Source organism: Semicossyphus pulcher, unplaced genomic scaffold, assembly GCF_022749685.1.
Source record: "Semicossyphus pulcher isolate SPU_LCO1_2020_fin unplaced genomic scaffold, fSemPul1.0.p SCAF_2, whole genome shotgun sequence".
Taxonomy (NCBI): domain Eukaryota; kingdom Metazoa; phylum Chordata; class Actinopteri; order Labriformes; family Labridae; genus Semicossyphus; species Semicossyphus pulcher.
The window spans coordinates 21,483,153-21,506,186 of record NW_027211693.1 but is presented as its reverse complement, the minus strand read 5'-3'; the positions used below and the strand labels follow the sequence as shown (position 1 = coordinate 21,506,186).

General features: G+C 41.9%; 3 protein-coding genes across 4 annotated transcripts; 2 read left to right on the top strand and 1 right to left on the bottom strand.

Annotated features, from left to right (window-relative positions):
* Positions 1-593: 593 nt before the first annotated feature.
* On the bottom strand, positions 594-11,919 carry LOC138598187 (regulator of G-protein signaling 14-like). Of its 2 annotated transcripts, none has more exons than XM_069669903.1 (15): positions 11,824-11,919; positions 9,036-9,057; positions 8,732-8,883; positions 8,514-8,606; positions 6,955-7,098; positions 6,683-6,859; positions 6,528-6,591; positions 6,323-6,423; positions 5,970-6,188; positions 5,666-5,742; positions 5,251-5,377; positions 4,797-4,878; positions 4,004-4,050; positions 2,112-2,211; positions 594-1,576 (listed from the first exon to the last, which is right to left on the bottom strand). In XM_069669903.1, the coding sequence occupies exons 1-15, from the start codon at positions 11,866-11,868 to the stop codon at positions 1,314-1,316; spliced, it is 1,713 nt and encodes a 570-aa protein (XP_069526004.1). In that variant the 5' UTR covers positions 11,869-11,919; the 3' UTR covers positions 594-1,313. The 2 variants fall into 2 exon arrangements, with proteins under 2 accessions (XP_069526004.1, XP_069526005.1); XM_069669904.1 differs by having other exon boundaries at positions 2,133-2,211.
* A 2,953-nt stretch (positions 11,920-14,872) lies between these two features.
* On the top strand, positions 14,873-17,155 carry LOC138598719 (uncharacterized). The gene is made up of 8 exons (XM_069670553.1): positions 14,873-14,929; positions 15,120-15,174; positions 15,253-15,321; positions 15,505-15,540; positions 15,782-15,811; positions 15,918-16,169; positions 16,398-16,496; positions 16,971-17,155. The coding sequence occupies exons 2-8, from the start codon at positions 15,123-15,125 to the stop codon at positions 17,051-17,053; spliced, it is 621 nt and encodes a 206-aa protein (XP_069526654.1). The 5' UTR covers positions 14,873-14,929; positions 15,120-15,122; the 3' UTR covers positions 17,054-17,155.
* A 901-nt stretch (positions 17,156-18,056) lies between these two features.
* On the top strand, positions 18,057-22,010 carry arl3l1 (ADP ribosylation factor like GTPase 3, like 1). The gene is made up of 6 exons (XM_069669965.1): positions 18,057-18,074; positions 18,975-19,118; positions 20,305-20,421; positions 21,103-21,153; positions 21,249-21,434; positions 21,963-22,010. The coding sequence occupies exons 1-6, from the start codon at positions 18,057-18,059 to the stop codon at positions 22,008-22,010; spliced, it is 564 nt and encodes a 187-aa protein (XP_069526066.1).
* The last annotated feature ends 1,024 nt before the right edge of the window (positions 22,011-23,034 follow it).

Genomic DNA, 23,034 nt, shown 5'->3' with positions numbered 1-23,034 from the left:
AGTGAAACATCTACAAGGTGATGATGTCAGCAAGGTGGCTTAATGAGATGCGTCCTGAACCTCATGCTGTCATGTACTTTGAAATCTTCATGCTGCTGACATCAAACGTGTGGACGGATCCCTCTATGACTCATCTGATTTGTTTTGTAACCCATACAATACCCTAATGCACCCTATAATAGTCCTCACAGGCGCATCAACTGGAAAGCACAGTCCAGCAACAAGTCTGAGGACAAATGAGGCAAATCATTGGCTACAACCCCTCACAAAGGAGCCAATCACAGCGCTGCAACGATCCACCGTCACCGTGCATTAATGACATCACGACATGATGGCATTTTAGAGTGAGGTTTCACTACCAGAGACACAAAATACAATTAAAGCTAGTTTGAATCAGATCAGACTTGAACATGAGTCATACAGGCGGTCCACGGGGGCACCGGGTTCTGGCTGCATGGCATTTAAAAACCAAATCACGTAGCGTTTGTCAAACCAGAAACTGACCTCAGAGATTTATCCCCAAAAAAAGATCCTCACTGAGGTTTAAAAGCTAAAAAACAAACACATAAAATAATTCAATCATAAAACACTTTAATGCGTTCCGTTGGGTTATTTATAGCCATCACATCATCTGATTGATTCCCTGTTTTATCACATTACTAATTCATGATCCGGACCCTGAGATGTAGTCTGACAACAGGACTTGACCAGGGTTTCTCATAGTGCCTTCACAGCAAACGAGTGACTTTTTAAGTACCACAAACATTCCTTTTTAAAACAGCAACCGAGCACACGAAACGAAAAGTAGTTATTTAAAATAGTAAAAACACATCTCAGTAAAAATATTCAATAATGTTAATTCAAATAAAGAGAGAAACAAAAGTGCAACACACTTGAAAACACACTTCTGGACAGTCCTGTGAAGAGACGCGTTAGAGTTCAAAGAGAAGCAATGAGAGATAATGAAGCTGCACAGCATGAAACGGGAACACGTCGGCTTCAGGGTGAAATGTTCGGCTAAAACTTCTTTTCAAACATTTTGGATACATTAAACAATTCATAGCAAACATTTTACCCATTCAGATGTGTAGTGTTTTGAAATGACACTAGAAATATTTGCCATGATCATCTTCTTCTTTATATATTGCCTCAAGTGTCCAATTATACGTGGCAGAGATGGTCGCACGCTGCAGTCTCTGAGCTTATCTGTAAACTTCTATAAAAGTGCTTGACCATTTTTAGTCTTCTAACATGACTGGTCCCGTGATGGGGTAGTTTTTTTAAATCATGTCCACACTCCACATGAATGTCTTTCAAACTGCCGTTTCCTTTAAGTCCTTGGCTTCAGATGCAGCAGAAACAGGGGATTCGGCTCCGCCTGAACTTAATGATTTCTCTTCTTCTTTGGAGTCTGCAGTGGAGGAGCTAGTTGTGCTGGGCTCGTCTGTCGCAGCGTCCGGGCCCTGGTCGGAGGGAACCTGCAGGAACAGCGGGATCTCTAGCTGCTCCTTGGTCAAAAGGCCTCGCTGGTCATCAACCCTGTTGCACTGAGCCCTCGACAGCATGTCCAGGAGCCCTGACACACACAGAACAGCATGCTAATTCTGACATTTCTGTCAAATACACACAGTGCTACTTTAATCTCTGCTCATCCACCCTGCCTGCGATACAAGGGTTGGGCTCATGGATCAAATATCCTTTGATGCGTGTTCAATTTGATTTGCAACATTAATGCAAACCACACTACAGTTCATATTAATGAAATACTAGTGAGAAATGACAGATCATTATTGACCTTTACAGCTGTGGCTGATAAAATAATGTCACCCACGGCTCCATTTAGTAGCTTCTATTCAGCTTTTAAATGTATCACACGCTCTCTGCAAATGGCCTGATTTGAGAAACAGGACAACTTTCATCACAAGGTCAACATCCTTTGTGCTCGACCTTGTCTTCTTATTTGGCCTTTACTTCCAAGGTCAAATAAGAAAACTCCAAAGTTCAAATTAAAACACTGTTTAAATAAAGGTATGTCTCTGATGGCTCTTATTATCATCTTACGTAGGTGCATGTGACCATATCGCCCGACCCTACTAGATAACATGTCCTACCCTCTATGTCGCGGTTCTTACTGGGCTTGGGTTGACTCTTGGCTCTGTCCGTCTGCAGTGATGATCGTGCCTCCAGACCTCCCGCACTCCCTGCTCCTGCCTGGAGACAAACCAGATCACAGATTGACAGATTAAAGAGATATATGTTGATACCTTCAGAAGCCATTACTGTGTCTCCAAACCATTCCCCATTTTCTCTTCAGTGCACCATCTTTACTGTGAGCTATTTCACTTAGGTGTTTGACTTCAGAGTAAGAGAAAAGTGGTGCCCAAAGTGTTAACGTTACGTCCTGCACAGCAATCGTACAATGCAAGTGTTGCAGATCATTAAATATTCCTTTGACCATTCCCTCCAAGAAAATGGTCATTAGCACTATGAGCAACAATACAGAGAAGATGCTGACCTGCTCTTGGTTAATATCTAAATAACAAGTTTGTGTCCAAAACTGTCTTTAAATGAAAATATTATACTGTCAGCTAGATATCAATAACAAAGAGCGGTTTCCCCTCTTTAACATGACATTGTTGAGAACGTACAGAAGCAGAGAACTACTATGCTTGCAATAATCTTTTTAATGCTTTAATCTCAAGATAACGTGACGATTTAGTTATTAAAGTTATGTTGTGTGAGAAAACAGGCTAATTTCTCAAGGTAATTAGAGAACGTAACGTAGGGGGAAAAAATCAGTATTTCTTAAGATGATTACATGACATAAGAAGCCCAAAAATGAGTGTCAGGTTTGTTTGATCTTGACTTGACTAAAATTAGTCACTGCGGCCGTTAAGATACCAACTATGCATGCTGCCTCGGGACTTCAGGGGGGTAGACTACGAAGCAGAATTCATGGTTATCGAGGTAACTTCAGGGTCAACTCAGAGTTTTCAGTACTATGAAGGTGGTTCACTTCTTAGTGGGGTAGATCGCCATGGTAACTTATGCTGAACAACGAACCTGCTCCGGAGCAGTTTATGTTCGCGATAAGAGATCAACCTGAACTACACACCACCTACTGACCAATCAGGTCTCTTGATTCAGGAGCTCTGTGAGCTGATGGTGAGAGGGAGGAGGGAGAGAGAGCGAGAAAACACTTCCGCTTTACCGTCTGATTTTATGAAATAGGTCATGAAAGATATTCATCGAGCTTTACTGATATACATCTACAACAGAGACTGAAGAAAACAATAAAGCCTGAAGTACTATTGTACTTATAAGATATGAAAGTACGCATTTGTACTGCTTGCTCCATAGTTTGATACGGCTGGGCTGAGCGAGTAAGACTAAATCTGTAATTAACGCAACAAAAATACATCTGATTATGTGTAATTTCTTCATATCTTAAATCATAGTTTGCTCTGAGTTTGTAAAATATGCCGATCAGCTGATTGCAGACTTGCCCGTGTTTAGATCAGTTATTTGCTCTAAACAACGGCCCTTTAATGTGAACGCGCTCACAGGAACCCTGGGTTGACTTATCCAGTTGATAACCAGCGTCATGTGACCAATCTCCTTTGTCAGGTTAAGTGAAGCCAGATCAGGAGCAGATACCGTAGGTATGATGAACTCGCTTCGTAGTCTCCTGATCTCTGATAAACATTACAAGTAATCAGAGAAAATCGCCTCTTGTGATAAAAGGTCTATTACCTTATCTGAGTTAGGACATAATTAACACGTGGTCCAGAGATAACTGCATTTAAAATGCAATCACAGCCGCTCACCTTCTGTAAGAGAGCACTTTAAGTCGTATTTATTAAACAATATAAAAAAGCCAATAGATTCATGAGACGCAGCAGTATGTATGGCTTTGTCAGGATCATATCAGAGCAATCTAAAGTGTCCTTATGATGGATGATGACATTTGTTTGCTGTTTGCTTAGCAGTAACATTTCCTCACCTGTATGGCTGCAGCTGAACCGCTCGCTCTGGAAGCATCTCTTCCTGCTAAAAAAACAGAATCAGTTCTATCAGTGCTTTTACTTTCAGAGCAAGATTAGTGAATGCACTGCTCATGATCCTACAGCCTCTAACCTCCCCCCTGTGTTAAACACCGACATCAGTCAGATCAAATATTCTTGACAAGGATTAAACTGGTCCTCCTGGGATACAGCCTCTCTTATCCAATCTACTCCCTGCTTCCTAAATGCTGCGAGTGGAGCCGAGGAGGGGAGCCCTGATCCAAAGTGAAGTTGGTTGTGTTCTCTCAGCGTTCGGGAAATGAGGTGGGTGAATACAGCACTCAACAAACCAAATGGACTCTGACGTTTTAACCCCACAGAAAAGGAATAAAGAGGCTCAGAAAGAGACACAAAGAAGTCAGAGGAGGAAAAAGAAACATGCAGACAGCAACGCAGAAAAGGCTTTCCCTTCGCCTCCAGCTCAGAGCAAGCGAGGGCCAAGACATGCAGAAACACTTTCTACGACCCATTAAGAAAGCATCAAATAAAAGAAGGCACACGGAGTTCAGACAGAAGAAGAGAACAGACGAGACATTATCGACGTATCACACACAATAATGTCAACAAGCATTGGAAGGAGGGCTAAATGTCCTTAACCTGATTTAAAGTAGTCATTTCATTTACTCATTGGCAAAGAAAAGCAGGGTAGTTAGTATCAAATGTTGTAAACATGATTCCCTCAGGTGCAAATAAAGTAAAACACTGGGGTTTAGAAAGGTCACGTGTATTAACCTTTGCCTTTGTCAAGCCGCAGCGTCTTGTTGGCCAATCTGAACACGGAGCAGCTCATGCTCAAAGGCTCGTCGCTTTCAACCTGAAACAAACGACATGAAGGAATACAGTTGGACAGATGCTAACACACAATAATGCATGACTTCATAGATGGAGAGAGAATCCTTACTGTTTATTCTACATATGACTGAAAGATGAATGTGTTACACTGTTTTATAATACTACAGGTTACATTTTTAAACAGGTCTGCAAAGTAGATGTAATGAAAGATTATGTCAACGTGACAACTTCACAGACACTCTGCTTTTGTGATTGTGTCAAGCCAAGACATGAGGCTCCAGAAATCAACTCACAATCAAAGAGGTGTAACAGAACCAACCAACCAACTTTATCCGGAGATCAGCTCAAGCACTGGCCACATGTAAAAGTCTCGATCATACCTGCAGACACTTACCAAGGTGATCAGCACCTCTTGCGGCTTGAGATGGTGTTTCTGAAGCACCGACGACAGAGCTTCCTGCAGCGTCTTACTGGACTTCACCACGATCCCCCTCGTCTCACCAGTGAAGGCTATCACCAGCCTGAAACATAAGTGTTTCAATAAGCTCTCAACACAGTCAGCACAAACAACAACAAGGGGTTAAATGTAGTGGACATCATTAAAAAGCATGTATTCACAGAATAATCTAATCAGGAAATCCGAATCATGTGATAATGTATTCACTGCAAATGATTACAGAGACTGTCTTCATGAGGTGTTAACACAAGGACTTCCCTCTAATATGACCAAGAGTAGCCTGCTGTGGTGTGGACGGGAGTGTGAAAGCCTCCTCGGGTGACACAAACGGAAGTGAAGGAAGTTGACTCACGTAAATGTCAACCTGAGCTCCAGAGAGACCGTCTGATCCCTCAGTACAGAGCAGTCCTGGTCCAGCGTTAAGCGCTGCTGCAGAGAGAGAAACAGAGAATCAGGCAGAGAGAAATGAAAGTGAATCTCAGAGATGTGGAAACTTTACATTAAGTTTCAGAAACAAAAAAAGGCATATGTTGAGAGGATGTAACAACAGGAAGAGGGCCGTCATCTTTCTCATGCCGTCGGTTGCAAAACAACTTCTACACTCTTTTGATTTAAAGTCGTGTTTGGTGCTGCAGACAGAGCAGTAAAGTGCTCACCTTGTCTTTGCCTTGCAAGTAGATGATGACATCTTTCAGCGGGAAGCCTCTCTTCTCACACAGGCTGGCCAGCATGTCTTTGATGGGTTGGCCATTAGGTGTGGGGGCCAGCGAGGCACTGCCATCAGGTAGGTATACACAGCAGTAGCCCCCCTCCACTCCTATCCGACCCCCGCCTCTGCCTCCCAGCTCTGGCGACCGAGGGCTCGACCGGCCATTCTAATTACAGATGCAGAAGACAAAGAAAGAATGAGTGACTTTGTGGCAGATTTTCCTTTTGACATTCATGTGTGCCTCTGTAATCATAAGGTCAACATTGATTTCCCCATAAGACAGCTCTCACGTGCACTGACCTCTATCTGCCTGTAGAGGGAGCCCAGCTCCACACTGCTGCTCGACTTGACCGACAGATGGGAGTCTGTCCGTAAGACTAAGTCACGGATGTTGGATGGGTCTGTTGTTATTGATAGAAAGGAAAGAACAAAAAGAGTGAAGTAAAGTCATAGGACGTACACGACGCATAATTTAGAAGCACAAGTAACATCTGACAGGCCTCACCTCCCCAGGATCCTCTTTTCTGACGCTGTTTCTCCGAGGCACTGCTGGAGTCTGACTTGTTTTTCTGTTTTAACAGTGGTGAAATAAAAGCCAAATTAAAACCAGAATGTATTTTTCACTTCCCCGCCCCTCAGTACATCTCCCTGTCATCATACCTTTTTGTCACCTAACAAGGGGCTTCTGGTGGCTACGTCCTCCCAGGACCCCATGCGCACGGGCTCATTAGAGAGCTGAGGTAGAAGTCTGCCTCCTACGCTTGCAAGGGTGCAGCTCTGATAGAGAGGAGAGCGCACAAAGCGCCTGTAGCTGTCCATCTTCATCAGTTTAAATATCTGACACACAGCAGGGACAGAGGTGCAAAGTGTCAGCCAAGTCACACATAATACTTCACTGTACTTTTGAGCTTAAATGGGAGCACCAAACAGACCTGTGTTTGAGCCTTGTTAAACATGTCAGGTGTGGGCTGCTCCAGGTCCTTCTCCTCGGTTTTGGCCGTGTCGTCGATGTTGACGCAGTCAGGTGCGCTGTCAGACAGGTAGGTGTCGTAGATGGAGCGCGCTGCTGCCTTCAGCTGGAAACACAAGAACTCCATTAGACTGATAAAGGACCTAAACTTTCATTGTCTCTACACTGATGATACTTCCTTTCAGAAATAATAGATTCAAACAACACGCTGAATCAATTTCACAGTGTGCATACATCTATACGCCAGCTTGGTGTCTTTCCTTGTAATAGTGTACCACGAATCAAATCAACCCTTGCTAAGTATCCACTGTGAGTCGTACAATCAATAAGTCACTAAAAGGTAATTCATTCTCTGGCAAGCTGAGCAGCTGCAGAAACTCAGCTGCTGTATGACCAGTCCACAACCCCATCCATTTCTGCACTTCCTGCTTCATTACCAATAGATATTAATCGAACTGTCTCTGCCTAGAAGGTGAAAAATAATTAAGGATGATTCAAGCTTCCTAGAGGGCCGCTTGTTTCAAGGATTGTATAAAGGCTGGCGAGCATCTAAACAGAAAGGAAAAGAAACAGCTTCCAGGGTTTTCCCTACCACATAATCTCTTAGGCCCAGCGCTTCAGAGATTTTGCGCCTAAGCCGAATGATCACAAAACAGGCTGTGAGCGTTCTCACGCTGTCTGTGCGCTGCAGGTTCAGCCATTAAAAGTAAACAGTCCGCGGCACATCCGCTCGTGTAACTGCCCGTTTGCCTTGATCAGCCCGCAGGTGCATGTTTTCAGTTTACAGGCTGGTGACATGCAGACTCTGCATCAATGACTGTCTATGCTCTGCATGCACAGCGGCCAGTCCACTATGTGCTCTCATAAAAAGCTGCACTAACGTGATATCAGACTTTTGCTGTTTTTCTGTGTGTGGGAAACACTGCTTTGGGTGTTACGTGGGTCATCAGCGTTGGGGGAAGTAAATCTCCCTCATGTGTGTACGGTACTGCAAAATCCATGTCAGTGGCTGAACGAGTGAGGTACATTTGGTTGGATATTGGATATTCAGACTTTTCACGGCAATAACTTTTAAACGTATCGGCACAAAATCAAAAGGATGGCATATTCAGAAACGGCTCATGATGGACAGCCACATAGAACCTAAGCTTATCACGATCAGTGCTGTAGCTCCCGTTCTAGTGAACGAATGAAGCCGAATCTCCATCTTGCTGCTGATTAAGGGACTGTCAACAAAGTGCAAAGGAAAACCCTGGCTTCATCTGTTGTCGTAATTTACTTAGTGAATAGACGATTAATGATACTTGTTAACTACACATAAAAATATTGCTACATCACATAGATCATTACATGGAAACAAGTTCAAACCCCCATTTTAAACATCCAACATCTTGTCTACAACTACAAAAATAAGGGGGAATAAGTATTTAGAAGACAAGCAGAAAAACATAAAAATCATAATGAATCACAAAGTGCAGGCAAGATGATTCACTGTGTGAGAGGTAAAACGTGTCATCATACCTCAGCCAAGGAGGTGGACGGGATCTTCCTGAACTTTTCACAGTCTTGCCAGAATAAAATGTTCTCTGCACTCACCTCAGACCTCAGAAAGGCCTGTGGACAGCACACACAAACACAGTGCATCAACACATATGAAAAAAGTGAGAACATCAACACTTGAATTACTCCTGAATTTGTTAAACATAACAACAAAACACTGTGTGGTAAGCGTGTCTCACCGTGAAGTGACGGACTCCACGGGGGTCCTCCAACAGCTTCTCAAATGACACGGCCCAGCTCATCACGCTGTTGGCTGGGCCGGCCTCTCCGCACGGAGTCCCTGGAAGACTGGAGCTGCTGCCTCCACAGCCCCGCGCGGACATGTTCAACTCTATAACACATCCAGACACAAACACACCCATTCGTCAGAGAAGAAAAGAACGGCGAAGAATGAGACTGAAACTTTCTTCTGACGTGCACCGACATGCTTCAGTTTGGAGAAATGTTAGACGTGCAGTGTATGCTGGTGCTGTTCTTGCTTACCTCCGTCTGACACTGCCTGGCTCTGTAAAGGCAGAGAGAAATAGAGAGATAAGGTAGGGAACAAAGATAAATAACAGCTGATTGTTAGAATACACATTTAAGGCCGGAGGGAGGCTTTCCTGAAGTGTGTGGCATTGCTGGAATATTCTTTTGGTAGCAGTTTGGAAAATTAACTACTTGTAATTTTATTGCAATTGTGTAAGATGTGGCAATAACAAACAGAATGGAAATTAACTGAGAAGAGAAATATAAAGATTATCAGTACATATAAATATAACAGTATGCTTTAAAATGTATGCAGCACAGTGTCTCCAAACGGCTTAAAGAGAAGCTTCACAAATACTGTATACTGAAACGCACACATTTAGGAAGTGAAAAGTGAACACAGCTGCATGTGTTTTGCTGTTTTCCTCTCTGTAACAATGTAATGCAATCAGTCAAGCCTGCCTTCACAGGAAGTGGTTGTGACACTGATGACAAAGACTCTCATTCAGCTTTCAGAGCTCACATCTCTTTCTGTTTGAATCCAGTTATAAAGACTAAAAACTGAAAAGTCAGACCTGCGTGGAGTCATGTTTGCATGTGATGCAGGTATCAGCTCGATAGTAAGATACTGATCTAAAACGGGCCTCAGGGACGCATTTCAGAAAAGAGGATCAGCCGGTTACCTGCATCTGTTTGAAGTGAAATTGAGGGAAATCTTTGATGTTAAACGCCAAGAATGTCATTCACACAGGACGTCTCCTGCTAAATTCAAGTATTATTTATGGGAGGCACCGAGGCTCACAACACAACAGACCGTGGGATTACATGTTCTTCTGTCTGTATGGTTTCAACTTTAAAATAACCGAGAGGTGTGAATGCGAGAGTATTTTTCTGTCTACGAAGTGAGAATCCACCCAGAGTGAACACTGGGTGTGAAGTGTTCAGACGTGAACGTGACAGTGACATTGTCACTTCAAACACTCACACCTTCAATGACATGTGGGCAATTGTACAACATAGAGTAGGCTATCATTCAACATTATAGTGATAATAAAAATTGAAATTGGACACAATTAATCTGAAGGGTCTCATTTTCAATGAATGGAAAGTACTGTGGCGACTTTTAAGAGGAATTATCTGAGTGTTTATCAAGAATTTTCTTGCTATTATGTCCGCACATAAACATGTCACTGGCATAATTTCAGCACTGCGGGACATCCATATGCATGATGTCAAACAATCAAACACGACCATGGAAGCATAATTATTGCATATTTCCCTGGCTTGCACTGTAGCAGCTCTTCAATTGCTGCTGGCAAAAATTCTGCCATGTCACTCAAAGAGGAAATCATAAGCAGAGCCTCTAAAGTGGGGTCAATTAGTCCTCTTTCTCATTGCCTCAATCAGACCCTTCCCTCGTTATGTGCCTGACTGATCCGTCAATCATGCAATCATTGCAGTTAATTAAGACATGACACTTTAGTTAAGCCCCTTTCCCAGTGGTCAAAACACCTGCTATGCATTCAGACTCGGGTTCGGTGACTCTGCAGCAGACCCAGGTAATTAACTCCTCGGCTCCGATCGGTAAAATAAAATCTGGGTTGTTGTTTGTGGATGTAGTTTTTGCTTTTATGTTTTGTCTTTCTCTAGATTGTAGTAGCCCTAGGTTGGTTTTGTGAAAAGTCTTTGAAAATCTCAACTGTATTAAACTTGAAGATTGATTCACATTCTCACAAACTTCACAACGGCAAGAATCACAGAGCCAACCGTTCACACTGAGGCGTTTATGTCATAAAGAGAGCGAGAAAACTTCTTTCTCAGCATCCACTGATGTAAAACTCAGCAGAAAACATGGGGCTAAAACAAGGTCACACTTTTAACAGAAGTTGTAGGAGGTTGTGAGTTAGCGTTAACCATGAGACCGAGAAACTTCCTTGTAGAAGGTGATGGTCAAAAACTTTATGTAACACAAGGGCAAAGTATTTGCAGAAGGGTTTTTTTTTTTTTTGCTTTGGTGCATGCTAGAAAGAAAGTGTGCTAGTTCATCGGTTCTTGACAACAACTCAAAGACAACTGATAAACTTTGCCCATATAAGGCCGATATGGGCCGGCTGTTTCTGCAGGTGCGAGCTCCACCTCTTCACTTTTCTGCTCCACTGCTCAAACTCAAAAACACAACATGTCAGTGCCTACAAAACTTGCCAGGCGAAGAAAACAAATACTTCAACAAGAGTTTTCCAAAAACTGTTATGAAAGCAAATGATGAATAGTGTGTCACTTGGGCACCATTCGAGAGAACAGTTTCTGAGGATGAGGATTCTCTGCTAATCCTTTCCAAGGAGAGAAAAGATACGCAAATACACTATGCATGAAAGGGTGTTTCCTCTTTCACAAATAAAAAATACAGACAGCTGCTCTTTTAAACCTCTTTATAGACATGTTTACACCTTTAGCAGGGTTGAGCCGGTTCAAGAAACCTAACAGTCTCTCAGAGCGTAGACCAAAGCCAGCTCAGCCTACACATGACAGATTGGCACACAGACACAGCATGGTTTCCGCTTCTGACTCAGGCAGGCCCATTCTGTTTTCAGTGGCAACTGTAGCCACACAGCCTGATTGGTTCTGGCACTGCTGAGGACAGAAAACACAAGCCAACACAAGAAACTGTTCGACCGCACCTTGGGTACTCTGACCAGGATGTCAGCAAAAGTTTAAGTACGGTTAAAACAGCACACTGAAAAAGTAGCTCAAATGATCTGTTATCCAAAACCAGTCAAATCAAAAGGACAGCTTCAGAACTCACCATGTGGCCAACAGGAACCCCTAAAGCATTGCAGTTCTTCGCCATGGTGGCCCAAACGCCAGACTACAAGCTGAAATCTTAACTCGATGCTCACACTGTCAGGGGACGCAGTCAAGTCAAGTGCTCCACCCAAACATGATATACAATCTTCATACACACACCGCACACACAGAGTCATCACTTGGGTCTTCCTGTCACTTCCTGCCTGGAAGGGAAGTCTTGCCATAGCAACATGCCGAAAAGAGGAAGTATGGTTACTATGATCAAACTGTTCTCAGCCCTACGTCTTGAGAAACACTGTGATGTGGGAACACAAGAAAAGACAAAATGCACTCACTCGGCTTTTGATGTACAGTCAACTCCGCCAGTTATTTGGCCCAGCTTTCAACCAGCTCACAGTCTAGAGAGGAAAATCGCAACAGCAGTGCGGCATTCGAGTGTTTTTTGTAGCACTTCAAAAGTTTCTTCTCTTTTTTAGTTTCCTGAAGTTTCTTTTTACATGGAATTTACAAAGTTTTCACACTAAAAAAAGAGAAAATACAATGCCAACACCTGATATTTACTTATTTAAAGATGTATGTTCATGATATCCCCCCCCCAAAAAATCACTAAACTTTTACAAGATATCAGGTAAGGTAATTTTAACCTTGCGTCTCTCAGTTGTAATGAAATGTAAAGCAATATTTTGATTCTTTAAGTGTATTTTGATGCAAAAACATACATTACATACACTTACAAATAAGTCGCATACTTTTACATAACACATTTGCAGAGCATTTCTACACTATAGTATTGTTACTTGTACTTTAAGAAAAGATTACAGACTTCTTTCACCCCTAATATATAAACAAAATAACTTGTAGCCAGATTTCCATGAGGTTTATAGACTATCTGGCACTTTGCTAATACTTTCTGTAATGATGAACACTTTAATGCAAGTATACAGCGTCCAATTGGCTTGTGTGTGAAATGAATCTCATACCATGTTGTCGACCATGATGCCAGTGGTTAAGGAGCACCATTTGTCATATTTCCGGAATTGCTTTTGCGAAGCAACTTTTGCCAGGCGGGAGAACCTGTGATAAAGTCCTCTGAAAGCGACCATCGTCAGGAACGAACACACTACGAGTCAAAAGGAGCTGGATGACGCGACAAGTTTGCAGGTGAGAGTTAATTAACAGCTTCCATTGCTGACTCCTGACATGCGCAGTGCGCACAAGCTGAGGACACAGGTGAGGCAAGGCAATTTAATCAGCCTAGCAGTGCACCTTTCCGTCCTTTGTTTTAAATATTGTCTGTCGACTATTGCTTCGATATAGAAGTGTATTCACATTTGTACAGAGTTTGGCCTTCAAACTAAAAACGTTAGGGGCAGCTACATTGACCACTTTTCATGTTACTAATTAAGATAACTTCACACTGAAATAGGATGAAATACACCAGAGCTAGCTTAAGAAGAGGTCAAGTTTGAATACTAGAGTTAAGATAATAGAGTGCATGAAATCTTGAAGAGGGAAAGGGGTGTCAAAAGAAAGGTGATACTGTTTCTGACATTAGCATTCCATTATAACGATCCTCTGTTGTGCAGCGTTGTTGTTACCACAATAGTTGCATTGCCTTTGGACACCATCTGGTCTGAAGAATTTGACAAACAAGGAGGACATTTTCTGAATGTAACACACCCAGGAAGTTTGCTTTGAATTCCCATAATGTTACCTTTAATAAGTATTTGTTTGTTTTGTTTTTAAATAATTTTGGGTCAGCTGTAAAATCTATTACTACTTACTTCACATAAAGATTAGCATGTTAATATGCAAATGGTGCTTGTTTGCTAACAGTAGCTACATTACCATGCTTAATTTTGGAACAATTTGTGAAATATCGGCATGCTAACAGTAGCACATCTTGGGTTTAACATGCATTAGCTTGTAAACATTATAACGTGTATGGTAGCAATTTTGTGTACCATGCAAAACATATAATTTCACAATGCTAAAACCAATGTTAGCATGTTACAGAAGCATATCAGTATGTTAATACTTACATTGTCATGAGTGTTGCTTCAAAATTATGATCTGAAAATTGAGATACAACACACCTATACACATACAGTACCAATTTTGACCTTCTGGTGCCCCTAAAAGAAGTCAGGGGATCAACGATGATCAGCATAATGTAATTGAATCTTATCCATTTGCTTCATTGATAAGCAAGATGAAGAACAAAATATAGATTGCTTTTTCTAACACACAGCTTAAGTGAATGCAATAATGTGTGAGAGACAGGCAGAATAGCTCAGACCTTTACTGTGTTAAAGCCCCTACGAATAGTGCTTCCTCATACTTTGTGGTTGGGGTTGAGTTTTAATAACGTGAAATACTAATTAATAGTTTAACAACCAGATTTTTATTTCAGTGTCATAGACAAAATAACGATGTTTGGTTATTTCTGTGTTAGATTTGCATTTTAAGGTTGTGCCAGAAAGGGGTGGAGGGTGTTTGTGCTGCTGTTTTCCTCCACAGTCCGAATAAATCCAGATTTTATTAATAATGTTAGGTTTAGGAGTGATTGTGTTTCACAATCTGACCAATGGGCACCGCCTCTATTACAGTCGTTAATGATTTAGGCTTTTTAGGTTCCCATGACCCTGAACATGATAAGAAAGATGATCAGCAGCACTCTCTACTGGCCTATGCACGAATAGATACTGTGCAGTGTGCAGACTTCAATTAAAGTTAATGTTATGTTTTCCTGCTTCTAATCTATTCAGTCAATTTGACCCAATTAGTCCCAAACATTTTGATCACATTCGCATGGCATTCTGTGTCAGAACCTGTAGTTTGCATAGGTAAAGTTATGTTTTACTGATAACAGGCTATACTGCAGGATACATTTGTTTATACTGAATGGCAGCAGCACCCAGCAGCAAAACATACAACAGCAGCCTTGTTTGTGGAATAAAGTTCCAGGAATGAATTTATTTGCATTGATATCAGTTTTTATAGTCAGCACTGCTGTTCCTTTTCTGATGAAAAGACCATTAGCTTAGGCAAAGCAGAGCACGTCACCATTCAGCTCTGTGTGTCAGGAGACAACACCAACACAGGTAAGAAGAAGAATATATGAGCATGATAACAATATGTTTTAGCTTTATAATTACATCAAACACTAGAGCACAAGATGTTACATGTCTGTGCTATGCTGTTATTTTCTAATTTGTTTAAATATTGTTTATTTGAATATTTGTTTTGACCTCATTTTGCTGTTAAGCATTTTTAATGAGTCTTTTCCAACAGAGAATGGTTATAAGAGAGATACCCCTCTGTCTTTTGCTCGGTCTTCTACTCGCAGGTAAGGAGCCACTTTGCACTTTACAGTTATATATATTCATTTTACCTCCTAATATGTCATATTTGTTCTTTATTTTAGCTGGTTATGGCTCTGCTTGTGTTCCTGCCCAGTGTCTGGTATGTAAAGACGCAGAAGAAACTCTGCCAGGTAAGAAAACAAATGAAATAATTAAAAAAAACTTTCAACTGAATCTTCTCTATTTAAAGACTCCATGTGGAAATGTTATGTAGCAGCAAATGTACCTGAACATTGTCTGAAATTAAATATTGTGATGAGTTTCAAAGGAAAAACGTCCTTAATGAAATTCCCTCCATCTCTGTTTCTTTATAGACTCTTGTCCACTCTGCTCAGAACCCTGCGTCAACGGTAAGTGCCATCTTCCTTTCCATTTGTTCACTTGTAGATAAATCCTATAAGTTTTCTATGTGGTACATGAGGTTGACTTTAACACGGCAAACATCGAACTATTGAAAGTACTCTCAAGCGCTCATAAAGCAGATCATTCTCCTTTCACAGTAGAGTAGAGTTGAATTAGATACACTGGGTGTATTCTGTTGTACACTACTTGCTCACTGTGACTTTATTCATTTCTTTTCATGTTTACTAGTCTCTCAATGGCCTCCAGCCTGCCAAAAAGGTAACCTGTAACATTATATTTGCCCTTTTACAGTGCACTCAAACTGATGAACACAATCACTGTTGCTTTCTGCTTCTTAAATATTCCCTCTTCCCTTCGGACTTAGAGGTGTTTATCAACAGTACTGGATCGAAGGTCAGTGAAGGAGACGACATCACTCTAACATGTGTGCATGACCTTCCTGATTTGAATCTGACATTTGGATGGATGAAGGACGGGGAAAAGCTCCTTGAAGGCCAGAATAAAAGCCAGCTTTTTCTTAAAAATGTGTTGTCAGACAAAAGGGGCCAGTACTCCTGCTCTGTGAATAGCTCATGTGGCAATTTTGAGTCTTCGCCACACGGTGTCACTGTAAACAGTAAGTAGCGTCTAAATGATCGTTCACAGCCACAGGTTACCTCTGCCTTTTGTGGATTGAGCATTTTAACACATTAACCAGGGGCTTGAAAATAACGCATTTCACAGATTTGAAAATGGAATAGCACAAACATGAAATAACTTTTGATATTTGAATAATGAATGAATGTTAATCTGACAGCCTGTGTGTCCACTGTTTGTGTTTCTGTCTTTCTAACTGTGACCTCAGACGGCAGTGTGCTGATCCTGATTGTCTGTGGTGTTTCTGCTATAGCCCTGGTTCTGATTATGGGCGTCACTATGAAGTGCAAGCTAAAAAGAGACAACGGTAAGAGCCAAACTCAGGTGGTCTGTGGTTTTGGACAACGCCTAATAAAGTAGAGAACACATTATTTTAAAAGCAATTTTTGTTTTAAAGCAGTGTTTTAAAGGTATTTTCTTGAAGATAAGTGAAGATGATAGATTCTGTATATGTAAGTCGATGTTATGGTGCTCAAATCATGTATTTTAAAAACTTTTAAAGATATAATCTCAAAGTTCTCAGTTTTGTTCTATTTGGCGGCACCTGATGGTTTTGTTTCGCGGAAAAACCAGCCCGAGTGCTTTACATAAAAATCAGCCCACAGGCTGTTAGAGGCAATTGAGGAAGTTGGGGAAGATCTCAATTTTTAAGGTTTCAACAGCATGTTTCAACCACTCCCTTAATTCTTGCATTCTGCCTAACTTAGAAATACAGATTTGACTTGTCTCCATGTGTGTAACAAGTGCGACACCTCCCGTCTCTCCTCCTCTATCTCTGCAGCTAAACACAAAGAGAGGATGAAGCAGAGAGCACAGGATCAGCAGAGAGCCAATCCAGCTCCATTCACACCGAGAGAGTCCTAAATAACAAGCAGCATATCATATTCAAAAATAAAACATACTAATATTGTATTTTTATTTGCTTTTGTAGTGTTTCATAAAGGAATAAAATCAATGTAAGCTCTGTCTTTGAGGCTAAGTGTGTGTTATTAGGTGATACCTCACAACCGTAAACCCCGCCCACTGACCACAACGCATGTTCAGTGGAGGAAAAGAGCCTAGAAATGTTTTAATCCAAACACAGGACAGGCATGCTCAAACTAATCCCACTGAATGCTCTGCTCACAGGAGCGCACACCACAGACGACCCACACACAGCAGATTTATAGCAGCTTGCATGTAATGGATATATGGCATGATAATACCATCAAGTCCTCTCAAAGAGAGGGATGGCTGCAGGATTTGAGAGTTGACTTATGAGCACAGAAATGATAAGTTCCCCGGTTCAACAACATGATATAATCCTCTGAAGTTTCTGTGTTAAGCTCTTTTACTGTCAGTCCTCATGCTGTCTTTGTCTCTCTGCATTATCAGCATGTTTCTCCTCACATAATGTTGAACTTTTTTCTGTATTTCTCCACATTAATATCTGTATGTATGAGTAGTCAGGAAGGACTGTTTTCAGTTTCCTCCTGCAGCAGGTGGCTAAGGGATAATCCAGGTAAAGCCACTGCAAAGTGGAGATGGAGGGATGGACAGACGAAGGGGGGAGGGTGGATGGGGTTGCCTTTGCATGGATGACTAGGGCTAATTCTGGCCTCCTAATCCCGGTCCCATCCACCCTCCCCCTCTTCCTGCTTACGAACCCTACAGCGGCAATTGACGCCCAGGTAGACATTACTATCACATACACTCATAAGCACTTAACCCACCCAAGTTTACCGAGGAGGACGAGGGAGAAGACAGAGGCTGCTGGGACCTGTTCTGGATAGCTACCTGGGTGACCTGGATAGCTAACTCACCTGTGTGAGCTTCACTGGAGAATGTAGCTGCAGCCCTCCAGCCAAGCCACAGGAAACCCGCCACCATGGGAGAAGCTCAAAAGGTAAGAGGCCTGATCTTAGTGAACCAGACTTATACAAGCAGACGTGGACCTTTGGTGTTTGTTTGATATAAAGTGATACTAACAGGTGGTTGTGGCTGGTAAAGTGTGCGCTAATATGTGTCTAACAGTCGTTCAGCAGAGGTGCACTGCAGCTCTGCTATGAGGGTCGTTTTATCTCAACTGCCCTGCTTGTTAAATAACATTGATATCATGATTATACCTCTGAATGAAACATCTTATTCCCCTTGATGTTCATTTAATCGCATACACTCTAGTTCCTGTCACCTTGAATCAAATATTTAAAGCTGCAGCGCCTCTTTTGTTGGCAGTGCAGCAGTCTGTGCTTGTGCAACCTTGCTTCAGACTAATCACATTACACGGCGCACTATTATGTGAATGGAGGCCTGATCGGCACCAGTGCTTTTCTACAGGAAGCGATGGATTTATCTGTTGCAGAATGGGAGTGGGAGCTGCAGAGTAGCTCCAGAGCAGGAGGGTGGGTGGGTAGGTGGGTAGGTGGGTGGTGCAAGATGGCCACGCTAAACAGGGCTGTAAGTAAGGGGAGCTTTGACCTCAAATGAGAATGAGGTCAGTGAGATCAGATTTGAAGGTGTAAAGTTTGTCTAGAGGATGTTTTTGTTTATTTTTGTATGTCTGCTTATTATTTTGGATTCTCCAGAGTATTTGCGGCCCTGAGGAAAGAAAGGAATCTTATTAATATACTGTTTTTTTCAAGAACATTACTTGAAAACAAAGCTTCACCCCCTCACATGCTTTACTATTCGAAACCATGACATCTCCAATGATAAAGGACGACTCCATAAGACAAAAGAAGTATATTCTAAGGCTGCAGTAAGTTGATGGTCTGCCCTCTCCTAACACTCCCTCCCATTCATGCAGGGCTTACTCTCTGTCATTGAGAAGCTGAAGGGCTCCACAGAGCAGGAGGTCAGGATAGTGCTTCTGGGGTTGGACAACGCCGGCAAGACCACCCTGCTAAAGAGCCTCGCCTCTGAGGATGTGAACACCATCACACCGACACAGGTGAGGGGATGTTAAAGCTCACCCTCGCACACATCCTGACCTTAAGGAAAGTCACTCGAAAACACCAAATACTGGCATGCTAAGAGATGATGTTTTTGTGTCCTTCCTTGTAATTAATTTGTCCTGCAATGAACAGCTGAGCCACTTTATAACATCATTACCTGATATTTGTTATTAAGTGTATTTTAGATAAACAGCATCTGCCAGAAATATGCTGTCAATGTTTGTGAAACCAACAAGTTCACACTCTTTAGAGGACAATGCAATTTCTCTGCTGTCACTGGATCATGCTGCATAAACGGGCGAAGGATGGATATTAAGTATTGTCATGCTACTGTAACAAGCGTTAAAAGGCACAGGGGGGATTGTATCTAATCTCATGAGACCAGCTGGACCAGTGCACGCTCTTGCTCGAAGTAAGGGGATTCAGATGACCTTTGCTTTTCTGACACGCTGGGAAATAGAATCATCGGGCTTACAGTACACACGCTTAAACCACCAAGATAATTAATTGATGATGCCAAATTATCCATCGGTGTTAAATAACCTTTCAGAGATAAACCTTGGCATTAGCTGCACATGACCTTCCAGATTTACATGCTCACATTTTTTGGATGTTATTAACTAACCTCTAATCTTATAATACAGTATATTACCCCTGTATTACTCTCACAAGAAAAGACATAGAGAAGATGCACTGGAAGTTTTTAGGCCAGTGTGACACCCATCAGACACCACACTTAGGATGCAGTCCACTGTGCCATGGCGGTACTCGCACTTAAATCTAAATCAGACTTGACACATACACACATACTCGGCACTTGATCCTCCGTGTCTTATCCTCAGATTTGCTCCTCGACAGGCCCTCGGGATAAAGATGTTACACAACCTCGCAGACTGAGCCCAAAAGGAGCCGTGTTATGAAAAACGTCTGCAGATAAACACCGCGATCATTTCCTTAGAAAGCACCCTGAGCACATGTTGCACTCCCGCTGATACATAACAAGGTTACAACGCACACTAACCAAACAGTGGTTCAGTTAACACACACACCTGCGTGCTCTGGTACATTGCCGCTTAATGAATTGCTTCATAATCATTTGCGAGGCTTTCCAGGTGCTGCCTATTGGAACTGTGTTAAATTAAATGTGCCGAGCAGTGACTGCAGCTCTGTGCTCCACTTCAGGGCTTCAACATAAAGAGTGTCGCCTCTCATGGCATGAAACTCAACGTTTGGGACATCGGAGGACAGAGGAAGATCAGGCCCTTCTGGAAAAAGTACCTGGAGAACACAGACCTGTTGGTAAGTGAATGAAATACATTTAGATGAATTTTAATTAAGTTTTTACTCAGGAGACATTTGCTTTGCTCTGTGATAGTCAAACTGGAGTGACACCACAGATGGCATGCAAGCCAATACATGACATTAAAGTCTATTTAACTACATACAGTTTCATTCACTTACAATACAAAGACTTGATCTCATATACTTGCACTAATTCAAGCTTATCTTGTTGCCAAACCTTGGTAGTAAAACCAGGATATTGAAGTAATAATCTTGAAGATTGTCATTTAAATAAACGTCACTATCTATCACCGAATGAGGTAACACAATGGTGATTGAGCCTATGGCCCACTGATGAAAGCCTTTGTATCTAAAAAGGAAAGCGACCGTCAGCGAGGAAAATCAAGAGTTACAACCAGAGCCAACCATGGACGTCACACATGCAACTCTGTTTGGATATCTGTGAAGTGTGCTCCTGCAATTACTGTTTATCGCCATAGGTGCCGCCACAGAGGACGAAACTGAGAAATCTTCGAGTTTACCGCTTTAACTTTAACATGTCTTTATGGCTGCTGTACAGAAGCAGCTGTTAACTTAAAGAGTTGCCTGCAGGAGTCAACATGCAGACAGCAAAACATTGAGTCCAGCAAAATCTTTTCATAGACAAAATAATTAATTCCTACATGTTTGTTCTTTCAGATTTATGTCATTGACAGCGCAGACAAGAAGCGGTTTGAGGAGACGGGACTGGTAAGAATTTAAGCTTCATTAAATGTTGATTAAGTAACAAATAAAAGTCATTGTTTTGTTTTGTTTTTTTCATCTATTACATTCTTTATGTGCAGGAGCTGTCCGAGTTGATCGATGAGGAGAATCTAAAAGGCGTCCCCGTGCTCATCTTTGCCAATAAGCAGGATCTGGCCACAGCATCACCTGCCAGCGAGATCGCAGAGGGACTCAACCTGCACACGTACCGCGACCGTGAGTGGCAGATCCAGGCCTGCTCGGCTGTGTCTGGGGAAGGAGTACAGGTATGACCTAGATTCATCTTTGATTTATTGATTTCTCCTTAGAAGGAGCCTATCTAGCCCTACAAAAGTGCCCTCTGCCTTCCTGCTGTATAGTATTTTTATTAGAGCTGTAATAATGTAGACTTTATGACTATCAGCAACCTCCTTGGAAGGCTTAGTCTGATAGTGTGGACTATTTATCTTCTGATTCATTTGGAGGAGGATTCGGGACAGGAGATAAATGTTTCTGATTTCTGTGTGTATTGAGAGAAAGTCGAGTTTATTCTCATAATTCTGACTTTAATCTGAGGATTATAGATTTTAGAACTTTATTCATGTAACCAAAAAAAGACATCTAATTTAGAGTAAGTAAAACAGTCAGTAGTCTGCGATTAAAGTCAGAGTTTTGAGAAAGAAGTCAGATTAATGTCCGAATTCAGAAAGAATAGTACACGTAAAGTAGAAACAAATTCTGATTATAAACTCACATGTGGTGCTTTTCCTCTTCTGTATTTCTCTCAAACTAATGTTTTGTTCATTCCCCGGCAGGATGGCATGAACTGGATTTGCAACAACATTGTGAACAAGAAGAAGTGAACCAGTTTCCGGAACATCGCCGACCCGAGTCAAGCAGATATCCAGCGTCTCATAAGGGATTAAAAGAATATCTCAGATTATGTCACATCAGCACACCTCACCTATGACAGGTCCCGCTTCCCTGACAGATTGAATGATGATTCTGTTTTTACAATTCGTGTCATTTTTATGGATATTTTGCAAATTTAAAGATTTTAGCTACAACATGTGAATTAGGCACAATGTATGTTTTTGTCCCCCTCCCCGTCTCCCAGGGATCTTTGTCTGGTGTTGTGTGTTTTCTTTAAGTGTGAGGAACCAAGCTGAGTGTGTAGACGTGTAGACATGTTGGGGTTTGTCAGATACATAGACACCTGTTCAGCGTGAGAGTAAAGTGTGTGTTTTGAGGTTTTTGACAATAAAATAGTCATTTATGCTACTTTTCTTTCTGGTTTTTAAATGTCTCCAAGCCATCAAACTTTCCACAAATGCATTCAAACATACTTAAACAATCACATTTATGGCCATGTAATAAAGACTGAAACATGCAAACGTGACTGTAAATGCCAACGCTTGTGTGAGTGACAAGAGGAACAATAACAAACTGATCCGCTCCTGCCCAGCTGTCAACTCGCTTTATTTCCACGCCATGATCACAAGCACTTACATAGTTAGAGAGAGTCTGAAAAGCAAGAGTGAGAGAGATTACAATTACACACTTGCATGGCAGAAGCAGAACAAGATATAAAATCTTCAAGGCTCTGCAGAACAAACAGTGCAGGAAATTACACGCAGAGAGGCGGACTAATTTGAGGCGGGGAGACTTTTCTCTCCAAATCTTTGTTTTGTATGTTAATTCTGGCACCCTAACGTTGCGTGCAGGCGTGCAGCAATGTGTTTGTCTGTTAGGGGTCCTTTTCACAGAGGTATTTGGCCATATGATATGTTTAATGTCCTGCTGTGAACGCTGTGTTCTCCCTGAAGACTTACAGAAGAGTCCGCTTTGTGTGGGAAACTTTGAGGCTAAATCCTTCTTCAGCTTTTG